Source organism: Sorghum bicolor, chromosome 5 (assembly GCF_000003195.3).
Source record: "Sorghum bicolor cultivar BTx623 chromosome 5, Sorghum_bicolor_NCBIv3, whole genome shotgun sequence".
NCBI lineage: Eukaryota > Viridiplantae > Streptophyta > Magnoliopsida > Poales > Poaceae > Sorghum > Sorghum bicolor.
This window is the reverse complement of record NC_012874.2, coordinates 67,581,781-67,596,990: the sequence shown is the minus strand read 5'-3', so window position 1 is coordinate 67,596,990 and position 15,210 is coordinate 67,581,781. Positions and strand designations below refer to the sequence as shown.

The window sequence follows — 15,210 nt, the reverse complement described above, 5'->3', positions numbered from 1 at the left end:
TCACTTGAGGTACCTAGGAGTCTAGGACTATGAAGCACAGGCATTGTGGAGCTCCATGAAGAAATAGGAAACTTGAAATTTCTACAAATACTGGATATACAGGAAAATCAAATTGCTTGCTTGCCATCAAATGTAGTTCAGCTCAAACATTTGATGTGCCTGAAGATTGAAGGTTCAACGAGGGTGTCAAATAGTATAGGGAGCCTAACAAGCCTGGAAGTGCTGTCACATATACGCGTTGATGACTCCAATATCCACATTCTAGAAGAGTTGGGTCAGCTAACAGAACTGAGGGTACTGGAGATTACTTTGGATGAATGGAACGACAAGCTGGTTGAGTGCCTACCAAAGCTGCAAAACATCCAAGACCTTTATTTCTGGGTCCCGCAGCATCAAAAGAACATCGGTGGATTGGATGCCTGGGTCGCCCCTCGATGTCTCCGTAGATTGCGTATACAGTCGGTCTGCTGGTTCTCAACGCTGCCAGAGTGGATGAATCCATCACATGTGCCGTGCCTCTCCATCCTATCCATCGCCGTAAGGGAGGTACAGCAGCGTGATCTCGACATACTTGGGAACTTACATGCTCTCCGTCAACTAAATCTGGTTGTGGGCCATGATGAACTCGGAATCTTTGGGGGATTTGTCATTGGTGCTGGTTCGTTCCCATGCCTAAGATACTGCGACTTCCGTGGATTTGTGGGACCCATAGTGTTTCAGCAGGGAGCTATGCCAAGGCTCAGAACCCTTTGCTCTGGGTTCTTTGTGCGGGAGGCCATTGAAATCGGCAGCAGCGACGGTGTTGTTGGTCTCGATTTTGGCCTGGGTATCTTGCCATCCCTCCAGTATATCTTTTTTTTGTTGGACTCTGAAGGCGCTAGTGAGGAGGAGGTGAAGAAATTGAAGGCTAAGCTGTGGCATGCCAGTAAAATTCATCCCAATCGTCCCAGGCTTTTAATAGACGGATGCTCTGAAGACCAAGGTGCTGCTTGCTCAAATTCGTCCGTATTGCTTCGTGTCCGTTTCCTTTTCTTGTGAGATTAATTGGTTCTTTTTCTGCCCTCTGTTTCAGATGAATGAATGATGTCCCAGAGAAAAGATATCTGTTCCTCTACATGCAACCGCAGCCCATCATAATTCACCAAGCACATTGAGGTATGCGACACGAACAGATGAAAAAATCGCTGGCTACAACTCTTCTCTCTTGCCTTTCTGTCCTTTCACTTCGCCATTTCTCCCGCCTGTTTCCCTAAACAAAGAATCCTCTGTTTCACTGGCAGAGTTGGGCTCACAATTCACAAATCTACAGTCGGTGGCCTGGAGACCAGGAAACAATAGATTGAACACAAGGTTATTCCGGTGAGGAAGAGTTGGGACCAGAGCTCGCTAACATTGTTTGTTGGAACCGGAACTTGTTGGCACCAATTTGTGGTTACTTTCCACAGGTCACAGGATGCCTAAAAGTTCGCAGGGTCTGTTTACGTTCCTGTTGAGTGCAATTGGTATGGATACTTCTTTTTATTTATTTATTTATTTATCTATCATAATTTGTATGGATACTCGAAGCTGTCAAAAAGCAAATTCATTTGCATAGCTTTCAGTACATTGAACCGATTCCACATTATGTATGGTCACTTGGATCTTCAGGAGTCTATCCCGTTTCATGTTAATTTCCAGCCTGTGGCTATGGTCATCAGACATAGATGCCAGTATGCATGGTGATTAGTCTGGACATTCTTTCTTTCTTTTTTTCCAAAATGGTTACAGCCAATGGCAATTAGGTTACTTTACTGGGCACTAGTGACGGCATGCTCTGTTTTATATGCTCTGTTTTGTGCTGCTGGGACATTTTGGATATGAGATTGCAGCCAAGGGCAATGATGTTCCCTGCAACATCCAACTTGTGAGTTCAGTTTCAACGACTCAACTAGGTTGTTCATTTTTAATGAAATCAGCAGCTCTGTTGTTCGATTCTTTTCAAAAAAAAAAAAATTATGCGCCGAGCACCGCGGAGTAATTGAGAAGGGAGAATTTGTATACTATAATAATGTATTTATTGCAGAGTCTGTTTGTATTTGTTGCTGATGTGGCAAGGAAGGAGGCCATCGTTTCGATCGGCCACCCTTGGATCATCCAATGCTTTGAGGTGGGCGTGGGCCACATAAAAGTGTGCTGCCTACAAATGTTGTTCTTTATTGTTGCCTTGCCTCTTTCCTTTCGCTCTTTTGCAAACCTTAATTTCTCCTGTTCCTCAGCTTCAGATTCACCTCGCTGCAACCTGCAATTAATTGCAACCTCTACACTAAATTTTTTTAATTAAAATTTTAAAAGTAGGAGCACAATGAGACTATGTCCTGCATTTTTAGAAAAAAAAAATATTAGGAAACTGGAACTACTCTCTTTGTCCTTAAATACGAGTCATCATGAATCAAAATTTTCTAAGTTTGTCCTTAAATACGTGTGGTAGCAGGCTAGCAGCACACTTGCACTACTCCATATCTTCACATCATTGTTGATTCAAAAAACCCATCACTGCTGGATTTTAAACCGATAGTACAATAATTATTACTAGAAGAGGACCCACCATAGATAGCCATAAAGCACCTAAACCCCCAACCTCCTGCTGCACGTCTTCAGCCTCTAACCACTCTGCCAGTAACATGTTTGTGTCCAAATGAGATTTTCGAACTAGCCATTTTATATTCATCTGATTTTAAAATAAGTATTTGGAGCCTTAAACCAATTCAAATGAAAAAGTTGTTAACTACAAAGTTTTATAACTTTTGGAGATCTTCAACTTTTATTGTGGTAGTTTCTCCATCTGACATAATTTACAAAATTTGAATTTCAAATTTAAGAAATTCAAACGTGATTTTTCATGACAATGTGATTTCAAATAACAATGCATCATGACTTTTTAAAATCTACAACTTTTCTTTTGTTGTTTGTCCATCTGTGATCGTTTTAAAAATTCAAATTTTAAAATTTTTTGGAAATTCAAATATTGTTTTCTTTGACAAAATTATTTTAAATAAAAAAGTTATCAACTAAAAATTTTCATAACTTTCCGAGATCTATGACTTTTATTTTAGAAGTTTCTCCATCCAAGGTCATTTAAAAAAGTCAAAATTCATTTTTTTACGAATTTAAACTTTGTTTTCCAAGATAAGATGATTTCAAATAAAAAAAATTATCAACTATAAAGTTGCATAACTTTTTAAGATTTACAACTTTTATTTTAGTTATGTATTCATCTGACATAGTGGTAGTAACATTGTTCACAAATATCACACATCCCTCTCATAGTCTATGAAACTATAGGAGAGACATGTAAATTTTGTGAACAATGTTGCCATCACTTTATCGGATGAAGAAATGACCAAAATAAAAGTTGTAGATCTTGATAAGTTCTATAACTTCTACGTTCATGAATTTTTCAGCTGAAACCATTTAGTGTTCCAAAATAACGTTTGAAGTTGTCATTTTTTTGAAATTCAAAATTTAAATAAATAAAACATGGTCACATGAAAAGATAGATAAAATAATAGTTGTAAGAATGTAACAAATTGCTAGAACATGATTTAAAAAAACAAGAAAAATCATCAAATCTGAAGTTATTACTCTCTCCATATAGAATTTAGAAGTCATTTAGGACAGTGACACGGTCTCTAAAATACAACTTTGACCTCTTATTTTTATAAAAAAAATTAGAAAAAATTATATATATATATATATATTCAAGACAAATCTATTCATATAATTTTCACATTTGCAAAGTCAATAATTTAAAAGTTATTGATGATTTATATTTTTAATGTTTGACCCAAACATTGTACAAAGTGACTTCTAAATCCTATAAAAAAACTGAAAACTGAAAGACAAAAATATATGTTTCATTCGTGTAACAAATAAACTCAAAACTTCTGTGCTGGGGACCGACTGGCTATCTCCTTAGCAGTTGTAGTTTGTAAAAAATTGCACATATAAGCTTAAAAGTAATGAGCAATTGAAAATTATCTGGTTAGCTGCGGAAGCAGGTCTTACTGCTATAACTCGGAAAGATCCATCTATAAATAATTTTGCCCTAAAGGGCAGGTCGAGCACTGCTAAGAGTAAGACAAATCCTATTAATGTGTATCCAATTAAAGTGGAAGTTTGACTCCAACGAATCTTTCTATGTATCCAGTTATCTGGTTCTGTTGACGTTTATCTAAAATTCATTTTGATTTGGCATTGTAAACAAGTTTACATCAAGGAATTCTCAAAGGTAATCCACTCACCATTGAACTGGTTGTGATAAATTTTACAATTTTAACTCCCTGCTTGGATGTGGATGTGAAGAGACCTTGAAGCAGCCATGCAGGTTTCAGTTTATACATACATACACATGTGAAGGCTCCATGTTGTAGCTGTTCAAGAGTTCTTTTTGCTAACAATTTTTTGAAAAACAAAGAACTGCATCACTACTGCAGATTTTGATTCATCCTAAAATAGTATTAAAAATTATAAATATGTAAACAAACTGTCGGATATATCAACTCACTAAGTTTATTCTTCATAATATGACCTATATGATTGTGCATAATAAAGCTATATGCCGGGTACCATGAACCAGGATACTCAAATCAAGAGGGGGAAAAGCGGCAAAGGAAGACCCACTTCCTCTCGGCCCAACAGAGAGGCCTAGTCGAACGGAACACTACCCACAACTCGCTCGAAGCAATAAGTGACTCGTCCAAGCCTTGGTCCCGGACAAAATCCATGGCTCGTCCGAGCCCTGGTCTCGAGCGCAATCCATGCCTCGCCCGAGCCCCGGTCTCGAGTGCAATCAACGCCTCACCCGAGCCCCAGTCTCGAGCGCAATCCACGCCTCGCCCGAGCCCCGATCTCGAGCGCAATCGACGCCTCGCCCGAGCCCCGGTCTCGGCGCCAGGCTTCCTACACACGACGACTCTACTACGGACGCGACGTGGACCATGCATTTCGCCCATGCTGCTGCAGGGAATGACCTCTATTCTAACAACTCCCGCGTCATAACCAAGCTCGGTGATCTCCTCATCGGGGAGTACAATCTGCAAAAAGGGGTAAAGGGAGATGTTGTTAATTAGGAACTTCTTGTCTCAGACAATTGTTGGAGGGGATTAAGTAGAATATAAAAGGTACCCTCTCCCACCTTTTTCTACGGATGGATTTGGTGGTGGAGTAGACCAGGCCTTGTTAGTTCCTAAAAAAATTTGCAAAATTTTTCAGATTTTCTGTCACGTCGAATCTTTAGACGCATGCATGAAGTATTAAATATAAACAAAAATAAAAACTAATTACACGGTTCACCTGTAATTTGCGAGACAAATCTTTTGAGCCTAGTTAGTCCATAATTGGACAATATTTATCAAATACAAATGAAAATGTTACAGTGTCCATTTTGCAAAAAGTTTTGGAACTAAACAAGGCCCAACTTCCCAGTTACTATGCTTGCTTAAAAATTAATTAACTGGCCTCAGTGAGTGATGAGTTAAATAATCAATTAACTGGCATCAGTGACTGATGGCACTGGCACCAGAAAGAAAGCTGGGATTGTTGTACTGCCATATGATTTTTATCTCATCCACAATATATGGCACCCCACTCTGTGGTCCAGATTTTAATGTGTCATGGGCACAGAACAGAGCACATAGAAACAGAGCATGCTTCGTAGCTGCAACTAGGGATGAAAACGGATCGGATACGAACGGATATCACTGATATCATATTTGTTTTCATATTTTTGGTCGGATTCGGATTCGAATACGGATAATATCAACAATGTCGGATAAGATACGATTGGATGTCGACATCATAAATATACGATTTAAATATTCGGATACGGATACGGTATCGGATATTAAACATTCGGACTCGGATACGGACAGATCTCAACCCCTCTAAATGAATTCGGTCTCGAATACGGTCGGAAAATATCCGTACCATTTTCATCCCTAGCTGCAACAATATGCTTCGTAGCTACAACAGACTGCCGTCTCACTAGCTCACAACATGACCAATTCCACAAGCTGGAAAATCAACGCAAATTTCACCTTTTTCGTCAAGGGTAGACTACTGTGAACAAACTGTGCAATACATGCAATGTAGTAGAAACTATGGAAATTATCACAACATTTTGTTGATAGAATCTGAAATCTAAACAAAAAAAAAAGATTCCCAAGACTAGAGTTGCAATTGCAGAGCTATATATCTTTCGTGCCCTGTATTTACTGGCTTGCAAGTTTTGCAACACGCCTTCGACAGCAGAGTAAGCAAAATATATTTTTTGAAAAGAATCAAGCAGGAGAGCTGGTGGTTTTATTAAAAAAGAAAAACCTAGACCAGGCAATACAACAGAGGAACAATGAGTCGCAAGAGGATCAGGCAACCAAAAAATGTACAGGTACAATCTGAGCACTGTTATGAGGTGTTTTTGTGCACAGTTGCTGCTAACTTGTACTTCTTTGTAAGCAGACATCAGTACTGAGAAATGTACAGATATAATCTGTATGTGTAACATTCTTTTTGTTTTTTTTTAACAGACGTTCAAGTGACTTGTTGCAACACACTTCCAATTGTACTACCATTCGCCAAAGGCAAGGTCTCCTGGACTCCCACTGTCCCTGCAACACATGGGAAGAAACGATCTAAATGAGAAGCGAAATTGAGCTTGTTATGATGCCTTCCAAGTTAGTAGCAAGCATGCACAAAATACACCTCATAACCGTGTTCATATTCAGTTTAGTGGTTTTAACTTAACTCACAAGTTGGATATTGCGGGGAGGTGAATCTGAATGTGAGACGAAAACTTTTTTTTTAGGGCAACAAAAAGTATAATTCACATCACTAACAAGTGTTTGATAAGAATTAATTAGCAGGCTATGAAGGCCTCCAAGTTAGCAGCATGCGTGCATAAAACATACACCTTAACTGAGCTTATCATTCAAGTATAATTGGCAAAACATTACACCTTAACTGGGACTCTCCATCACATGAGACTGCAACTGATCATAATCATTTACCTGACATTCAAACAGCTGATTCTGTCAATTTAGTGCTAGTATCATTTTAGTTAAAAACTGTGGGCCTCCATCTCTCTAAATGTCACTGAGATTAAATGACACCATTTTTTTAGAAAAAAAGAAGTCTGTTTAAGTGTTGCAACTTCATTAGCTATTGCAGGCTGCAGGGAGGTGAACTTGAAGCAGGGATATTTTATTTAGGGAGACATGGAAACAATTGTAGCCCAGCGCACTTTGTGATTTTAATGTCGCTACCTCAATGATTGGCCGATTGGGATGGACTGGAGCTGCATAATTAGAAATCTTTTGCCCAGTCCAGTTGTTATGACTGGCAACGTCTATAGTAGAAGGGATAGGGCGCTGGGTGGCTGATCAGGTGGCTGATCACGCCCAGGGAGTTGAGTCCCTTGTTTCTAGGACTCTCAGTTATTAGACTTTTAGAAGTCTTAATTATTAATTCTATTTACAGAGGGTTATTAGATAGAGTTTGTTGGAAACTCAGATTTCCTATTATGTAAAAGACTATAAGAGTTCAACTCGGTTTAATGAAAAGGGCTTAGCCCAGGATTGAGATTATATCTCCCTAGAGCGCCTGGCGTCTCCTCCTACCTCTGTCCCGATCTGCTGCCTCCCAGCCACGGCTCCGGCACGCCGCAGATCAGGGCGCCCTAACCTCCCTGTCTCCCCTCCATACTTCCTCCGCAGCAAGGCACGCCGTAACACCAGTCATTCACTCATTATCTGAAACAGAGATAGAAGCAGAAAAAAGGATTAAGGTTAAAAAGTGGATAGGGAAAGGATGATAGGATCAATCAATAAAATGGATTTTGTAAATATGGGAGGAACCACACCTGTATCTTTAACCGCTTTCCTATTTATCCAAAGGCGTGGACGATTAGGATGGATTTTAGTACCATGGCTCAGCACAGCTCTCAATTCCTTCACTTCCTCATCATTAGCGCCATTGCAATCCAATCCAACGCTAACCTTCTGGAGCGATGGCAGGTTCATCAAGCCCAAGTCGAGACCACCATAGCTGTTGGCGATTTCTCTCGCCCCTCGTACAGAAAACCAGGACCAAAGCGTTCTCAGCCTCGGCATAGCTCCCTGCTGAAACAATACAGGCCTGACAAATCCCCGGAACTCGCAGGATAAAAGGCAGGGGAATGAATCCGCACCAACGAGGAATCCACTAGGGATTCCAAGATCCTCATGCTCCACCTGCATCTCTAGATAGCAAAGAGCAGGCAACCTCCCAAGTATATCCAGATCGGCCTGCTGTAGTACCCTTATGCCGATGAATATCTTGGAGAGGTCCGGCACAAGCGACGGATTAATCCATGCTGGCAGGGTTGAGAACCAGCAGCCCCACCGTGTCGACAGACTAAAGAGATGTCTAGGGGCAACCCAGGCATCCAATCCACCAATGTTGGTTTGACCACCGCGAGCCCAGACACTAAGCTCGCGGAGCTTTTGCAGCTTGCCTAGGCACTCCACCAGATTGTTGTTCCATCCGCCCAAGGCAATACGCAGCACTCTTAGCTCCGATAACCATCCCAATTCTTCTAGGATGTCCATGTTGGAGTCATCAATTAATAGTTCCGACATCTCTTCAAGTCTTGTTAAGCTCCCAATCCCATTTGGCACTCTGATTGACAAGTCGGTGTACAGGCACATCAAATGTTTCAGCTGAACAACAGTTGATGGCAAGCATGAGAGTTTATTTCTCCGTACATCCAATATTTGTAAAAACTGCAAGCTTCCTATTTCTTCAGGCAGTTGCGCAATGCTTGTGCCACATAGTCCTAGGTACCTCAAGTGAAATTGGTTCCCAAGGTACTTGAGACCATAACCTTGCGAAAGATCACAATCTTGTAAGTCCAGTACGCGTAAAACTTGGAAGCTCCTAAAGACCGGTATTAGACTAATGGCAGATGGAAAGTGGAAACTCCTAATAACTGGCATCAAACTAATGCCAGATGGAAAGACAACAACTGACCTTACTTGTTGCAACCTCTTGGTTTCCAGAGTTTCAGAAAGATGCTCCTTGCCATTTTGAAGGGATAACCTCCGAATCGTATTTGATGGAGGTATGTGATCTGTACCATTTAATATAGTAACAAAGTTTCCTTCACTTGACAAGGAGCATATAAGATCAAGCACCATATCATGTACACGACATTCATATATCGTATCATTATTATAACCATGTATGGGTTGGATCATACTTCTACTTATGAGCTCATTGAAGTAACTCTCCCCTAGATCAAATAAGGACTCCCCATGTTTCTCACATTGGATAAAGCCTTCAGCTATCCACATCCATATCAAACGATGTTTTTCTATTTTATAATCTTCTGGAAATACGCTAAAATATAATAAACAAGTCCTCAGATGGGACGGCATATTATAATAGCTAAATGATAAGATCTTTCTCATATTCTCCACATCTATACTGTTCTCAAGACCGGTACCAATACAGTTGCACACCTCATACCAATCCATCTTATTTCTTGGTTTACAAGCGAGTAGACTAGCCATTGTAATAATAGCCAAGGGTACACCGGCACATTTCTTTAGTATCCTCTCTGATACTTCAGTTAACTCTGCATCGGGACATTTTTCTATATCTTCATTGTTGTCTTTCCCTTCATTACCAAATATTCTTTTGTACAACAATTTTCGGGAGTTATTCTGAGAAAGTGGTTTCATGTTATAAGGACTACCAACTTTTTCAGCAACATCCGAATTACGTGTGGTTGTAATAATTATGTATCCAGCATCGCTATGAGGCAAAGCACATTTGATCATTCTCCAGACTGAGATATCCCATATGTCATCAATAACAATGAAATACCTATAGATATGGTAGGTTATTATTAGCAAGAAAAACTAATGAAATTAGGACAGAAAGTTCTGATATTGCTCATATAAGACGTTGTGCACGCTTTATAGAATACTAGTAATAATTAGACAAAGTTAGCTATGGTCTACTCGATTATCAAGTCTGTGGGCAAATTAAATATGTCCACTCAAAATCTTTACCAAGGCACTCTGGAAGCTGAGAGTTATTGTTGGCATTGCTTTTACTTGCCAGAATAGTGATTAAAAAGGCTCTACTGGTTGTTTTTTTGTTTAACCACAACAGCAAGCACATTTCTCATTAACTGTATGTACAATTAGTGTTACGAAACGTATTGGAGGCCCTAAAATACTGGAGGACAAAAAAATTCTTTCCATGTACAAATTGATGGCAGGAATGCTTCCATACCTTTTGCGTCGAAGGAATTTTCTTAGTTCATTGACGAGCTGACCCTCATCCAATGGTTTTTCATTGATGTCCTCATACTTCTTGTCAAGCTGATACAGGATGCCCTTCAACAATTTCTTCAAATCAGGAGTTTGAGAGACTGATACAGAAGCACAACAATCGAATCCTGGTCTAATCTTGTCAAAAACTGCATGAGCAAGAGTAGTTTTTCCCAACCCACCAAATCCAACAATGGTAACTATCTTGCCTTTCTGAATGGGCACTTCATTCTCTTCCATCACGATATTGATTAGCTCATCTCTTGTCTCGACAATGCCAACAAGCTCTTCAATCTCTGTGTACTGAGAAAATAAACGTGGGTCCACAGCAGCTGTGCTAGGCTTATCAACACCGAGGCTGACATCATATCTGCGACGCCTCTCGTGCACCTCTACAACACGGCTCTTGATGTCTCTAATCTCAGTAGCGATCCCATGGCGAATCTTTGCCTTTCTGAACAAACCGACACTTCGGTCAATAAACTTCCTGATGCCATGCAGCTTGGCCGACTGACTGGCTTTGCCACGCACCATAAACGTGTCGATACTATCCTCTATATCATAGGAGAGCTCCCTCAAATCCTTGGCCCAGATCTTGTCCTGAATGTCAAGCTCGTCTGCCGGTTTACTGGAGAGCTTCTCGAGTGCGCCCTTCATGCTCTCGAGCTCAGCTTTGAGGAAAATGATCTCCCCCTTGACGCCCTTTTGCAGCTTATACTCTCCGATGAGAAGATCGCCGAGCTTGGCGAGGACGCTTGGCAGAGCCCCAGTCACTACCGCCATGGATCTGTCCTGGACGAACGCGCTAAGGAGTGAGGCAGCTGTGCTGCGGATGCATACTGACCCAAAACCAAAAGTAAGGCACAAAGTGCTAGAACTCTAGCTAGAATATAGGAACTATTCGGATGGGCACGAAGAGCTAGCGCGAGATTGAACTCACCGAGGAGTTACCGGCCACCGCTGGTGTCGCGAATCACGACCGCCCTTTGTCGCAGCGCCGCGCCGGCCGGATCCGCCCGTGGTCAAGGCAACTAACGGATCCAGCCGAGGAGCCTTCCCTGATTCCGGGCTGCTACAGCCGTTGGAACAGGTTGAAGGGGAGGATTATCGTGATGCTACAGCAAAAGGCAAAGATCATGTCCGCATTATCTCCCGGCCGGCGTCCGGACGCTCTAGTGTGGTGTGGACTGTGGAGGACAGAAGACAGAGACGGCCTCATTGTGATGGTCCACGGGCTTAATTGATGATGTCTTTTTTTTTTCCTCACTTTCTATCAAGGGCCAAGGTGCCCATTAGAGAGTGAGCGAGCTCCTCTACTGTTCATGTTTCTTGACTATCCACGGTCTCTTTAAGGGCGTGTTTGGTTGCGAGCGGTAAAGTTTATCACCCGTCACATTAAATGTCTACATCTAATAATAAATTGTGAACATTTCAGTTCTCTATAAAATTATGTTCACCACGAAATTCTATTCACCAGTCCATTCATATAGGACTATGATTCTTCACCTAATATTTAATCATGAAAATTTTAGTCTATCCACTTTTTCTATCCGCCCATAGTATATGAACACAGCTCAGCCAGGTCAGTTGAGTTCGAGTAGAATACGGAGTCCGATCCATTCCCAAATTCCAACGATGCAACAAATTAATCACGGCAGCGACCCAGTGTTAGCTCTGCTCTTAGTAGTTGGAAAGAGTCTTACATGTAACAGTTTTGCCTTTTTTTATTTTGGGCGTGCTGCCTTGTAATCTTCGGCTCCTGCCTTTGTAACTATTCCTTTATTTAATTTGAAATACAAAAAAAAAGGGTGGGGAGCTCCCCCACCGTTTCATCAAAAAAACAAATTAGTCACGGCAGCGACGGATCCAGCTAATAAAAAATCTATTATAATAGAGAACGTGTAAATCTTTACCTAATATTTAATCATAAAAATTTCAGTCTGTCTATTTTGTTTGTCTGCCTATAAATAATAAATTATCTAATATTTAATCATAAAAATTTTAGTCTGTCCACTTCTATGTCCGCTCATAAATAGCAAATTAGGAAAAAATTACGCAAGCCTAAGGGCTTGAACCCAACACCTGACGAACCAAGATCTACCTAGATACTAGAAAATCAAGAACATAAATAAAATCATTCTTTTCTTTTTTTAATCCTCAGCAAACAATTATAAAAGTTTGCATAGAGTGAGCGGTGAGAGCGTTATGCTTGAGTGGTAGACACGAACCTTATGGTTAGGGTAGGACGTCATAGAAGGTTGGTAAGGCAGTGATCCTGTATGAGGTGGCGACTGTGGGTGCTAGAAGCCCAATGGAGAAGGAGGCAACTGAGGGGTGCATGAAGCAGTGCACGCAAGCGAGAGCAGATTGAAGGCGGCATCGGTAAGTAGGAAGAAGATCATGCAGTTCCAACCATACGATCCTTCTCCTGTAGCAATGCACGGGCATTTTCTTAATATATAATTGTGCAAATTTTAGTTCATGATTTTTTCTATATGTCCACGAGTCTAAAGATTAATTAAATGATGCTCGTCTCGGATCTGGTTTCCATTATTTTTATCTTATTTTCTGTTTATGGCACTAGGACTCCTTGTCCAATTGGGTTGAGAGAAAAAAGGAAAGTTATGGGCGGAATCTAACTTGTAAGTTTAACACGAGTTTTAACCAATTTAGACTAAAACAAGCGAATAGTTGGGCTCGACCAAAATCCAAAATGACCAAAAATTTTGTCTTTTTATTATTAGAGAAGAAGAAGAAGGAAAATAGACTAGGACTTTGATTTTTCTTTTGTCTCCAATATCTAACTAAATAAAGAAAGCAGAGCAAAATAAAGAACGTAATTCTTATCATTTTCTATTTGACTATTAAGAGTTCTAATTAGAATACTTAGGATGTGAGGAATCTATTTATATTAGGACTCCTACTCCATATTAATTTAGACGCAAGTTAGGCCTTGTTTAGTTCCAAAAATTTTTTGGTTTTCGACACTGTAGTATTTTTATTTTTATTTGACAAATATTATCTAATTATGGACTAACCAGGCTCAAAAGATTTATCTCGTGATTTTACAGATAAACTGTGCAATTAGTTTTTATTTTTGTCTATATTTAATGCTCTATGCATGTGTCGCAAGATTTTTGTCTATATTTAATGCTACATGCATATGCCGTAAGATTCGATGTGACGGGGAATCTTGAAAAATTTTAGTTTCTGTAATAAACTAAATAAGATCTTATTGTAATAACTCATATAAGCACGAGTTATATATATAAGTCCAGATAAAAAAAACTCTCAATCGTTTGGCAATGAAATTGGATGAAACGCCCACTGAGCACGGAGAGCTTCGTTCCTACGCGCTCGGCCGGATCTCCTGTGAAGCGTGCGATTCTCCTTCCTGGCCCCGCCTCCCTGCTTCGCGCCAAATCCTTCCCTCCCCAATCCTACACTCACGCCTCCTTCCATGCCGGCTGCTGCTTGTGGGCGTCGAGTTCCATGGCCACCGCCGGCTGCGTCACCGGGTGCTGCACTACCTCCTTCCCAATTGAAGGATTTTGGTCCAGATTCGGTGGCAGTGGTGGTGCAGTCCACTCCCGCACAAGAACTCAGTGAATATGTGGTGAGCGCTAGCTGGTTGGGAGCATCAGATGTATTTTGCGTCAGATTTCTCCGACCTATAAAGCCAGTAAAATGTTAGAGGAGTGCCGATGTCAAGTTAGGATGCAGAGTTGGAGAAAAATCACCATTGTCATGATTTTTTTTTAAGAACAGGAGGGGCTTGAAGCCCCTACTGAATATTAATTAAAATAAAGGCAAAGCATTCAATTGTGATGATTTAGGTGCCCTTATTCCTGAATGTTTAAGTGAACTGAAAGAGATGCTATCTGAATTTTTTTGTTCTGGAATGAAAATCTATCTGCATTTGCCTAAATGTTATCTGCATTTGCATTCATATGACTTTACCAGTGTACTGAAACTGAAAGTATATTGATATGGTATATGTCACTGAACTGAAAGATTGAACTCGGCTGCAGTCAAGCTATTTTGACTGAAAGTATATTTGATATGGTCTGACCCAAGAGCGTATAGGTGTAAATGTGATATGCCAATACTCGGCTGCTGTTAAACTGTCTCCATTTTCACTCCAAGTTCACTTCGGGGGTGTTTGTGAGGGTGGCCGTGGTCAACCTGGCTTGCTCGCTAGGCCCGGGCCACGCTAGACCAGCCCCAAATGCTGCAACAGCCTATGTGTTGTCTTCCAATATGCAAACGGTCTGGTTCAGAGGAGATTGTGTTTGTGAACCATGTTAGGGCCAGGCCAAACCACCAAATACAACTATCTTGCCCCCCACTTGCCCCTGTTGTGCGCCGCGAGGACCTGGCTCCAAAACAACGCCCATCCCCAGCGTATCTCTAGAGCTAGACTCAGAGGGTTGTTTTGGCTGCGGGTGGCCGGTCTGCGTGCTGGGCCAAGTGCGCCTTGCAGCCCAGCTGAGCCACCCTCACAAACGCCTCTTTTATGTTTTCATATAGTTCCTACTTATTTGCTGTCCAGTTCAATTATCTACTACTAGCCTTGTGATAGATATGGTATTTTTTTATTCCAACAAGGCTCACAGGAAGAGCATGAGGAGCATAAGACAAAAACTGATGGCTACCTACAAGCAGCAGTAAACTGGTACTACGGTCTCAAATATTGAAGTTTTAAGATCTGAAAAAAGGAAGAATCATGCATCTGGGAAAGTCATGATGTTATTTCAGGCAAATTCTCCATATTGTGTATTGTGGCTCGTCGGTTGATGCTACATGGTGTTGGCCACAAATAGACAAGCTGCTAGATGAAAACGTCAGTTCTGTGAAA

General features: G+C 40.9%; 2 protein-coding genes across 7 annotated transcripts; one reads left to right on the top strand and one right to left on the bottom strand.

The window, feature by feature from the left end:
• On the top strand, nt 4-1,654 carry LOC110435316. Of its 2 annotated transcripts, none has more exons than XM_021460768.1 (3): nt 4-982; nt 1,073-1,155; nt 1,281-1,654. In XM_021460768.1, exons 1-2 carry the CDS (start codon nt 154-156, stop codon nt 1,078-1,080), a joined length of 837 nt encoding a protein of 278 aa, XP_021316443.1. In that variant the 5' UTR covers nt 4-153; the 3' UTR covers nt 1,081-1,155; nt 1,281-1,654. The 2 variants fall into 2 exon arrangements, with proteins under 2 accessions (XP_021316443.1, XP_021316442.1); XM_021460767.1 differs by having other exon boundaries at nt 1,067-1,155.
• Nucleotides 6,320-11,581, bottom strand: LOC8068317 (putative disease resistance RPP13-like protein 3). 5 transcript variants are annotated; one of them, XM_021461706.1, is made up of 6 exons: nt 11,293-11,580; nt 10,315-11,191; nt 9,043-9,900; nt 7,895-8,949; nt 7,653-7,784; nt 6,320-6,644 (listed from the first exon to the last, which is right to left on the bottom strand). In XM_021461706.1, exons 2-5 carry the CDS (start codon nt 11,133-11,135, stop codon nt 7,774-7,776), a joined length of 2,745 nt encoding a protein of 914 aa, XP_021317381.1. In that variant the 5' UTR covers nt 11,136-11,191; nt 11,293-11,580; the 3' UTR covers nt 6,320-6,644; nt 7,653-7,773. The 5 variants fall into 5 exon arrangements, with proteins under 5 accessions (XP_021317381.1, XP_021317379.1, XP_021317380.1 ...); XM_021461704.1 differs by having other exon boundaries at nt 7,895-9,900; nt 10,315-11,144; nt 11,293-11,581; XM_021461705.1 differs by having other exon boundaries at nt 7,895-9,900; nt 10,315-11,139; nt 11,293-11,581.

What these genes read in the sequence shown, in the direction of transcription:
- LOC110435316 (XM_021460767.1), top strand. Translation starts at nt 154, where the DNA reads ATGTGCCTGAAGATTGAAGGTTCAACGAGGGTGTCAAATAGTATAGGG.
- LOC8068317 (XM_021461704.1), bottom strand. Translation starts at nt 11,135, where the DNA reads ATGGCGGTAGTGACTGGGGCTCTGCCAAGCGTCCTCGCCAAGCTCGGC. An exon ending in AAATTCCTTCGACGCAAAAG is followed by an intron (nt 9,901 to 10,314) that starts GTATGGAAGCAT and finishes CCATATCTATAG; the next exon opens with GTATTTCATTGTTATTGATG.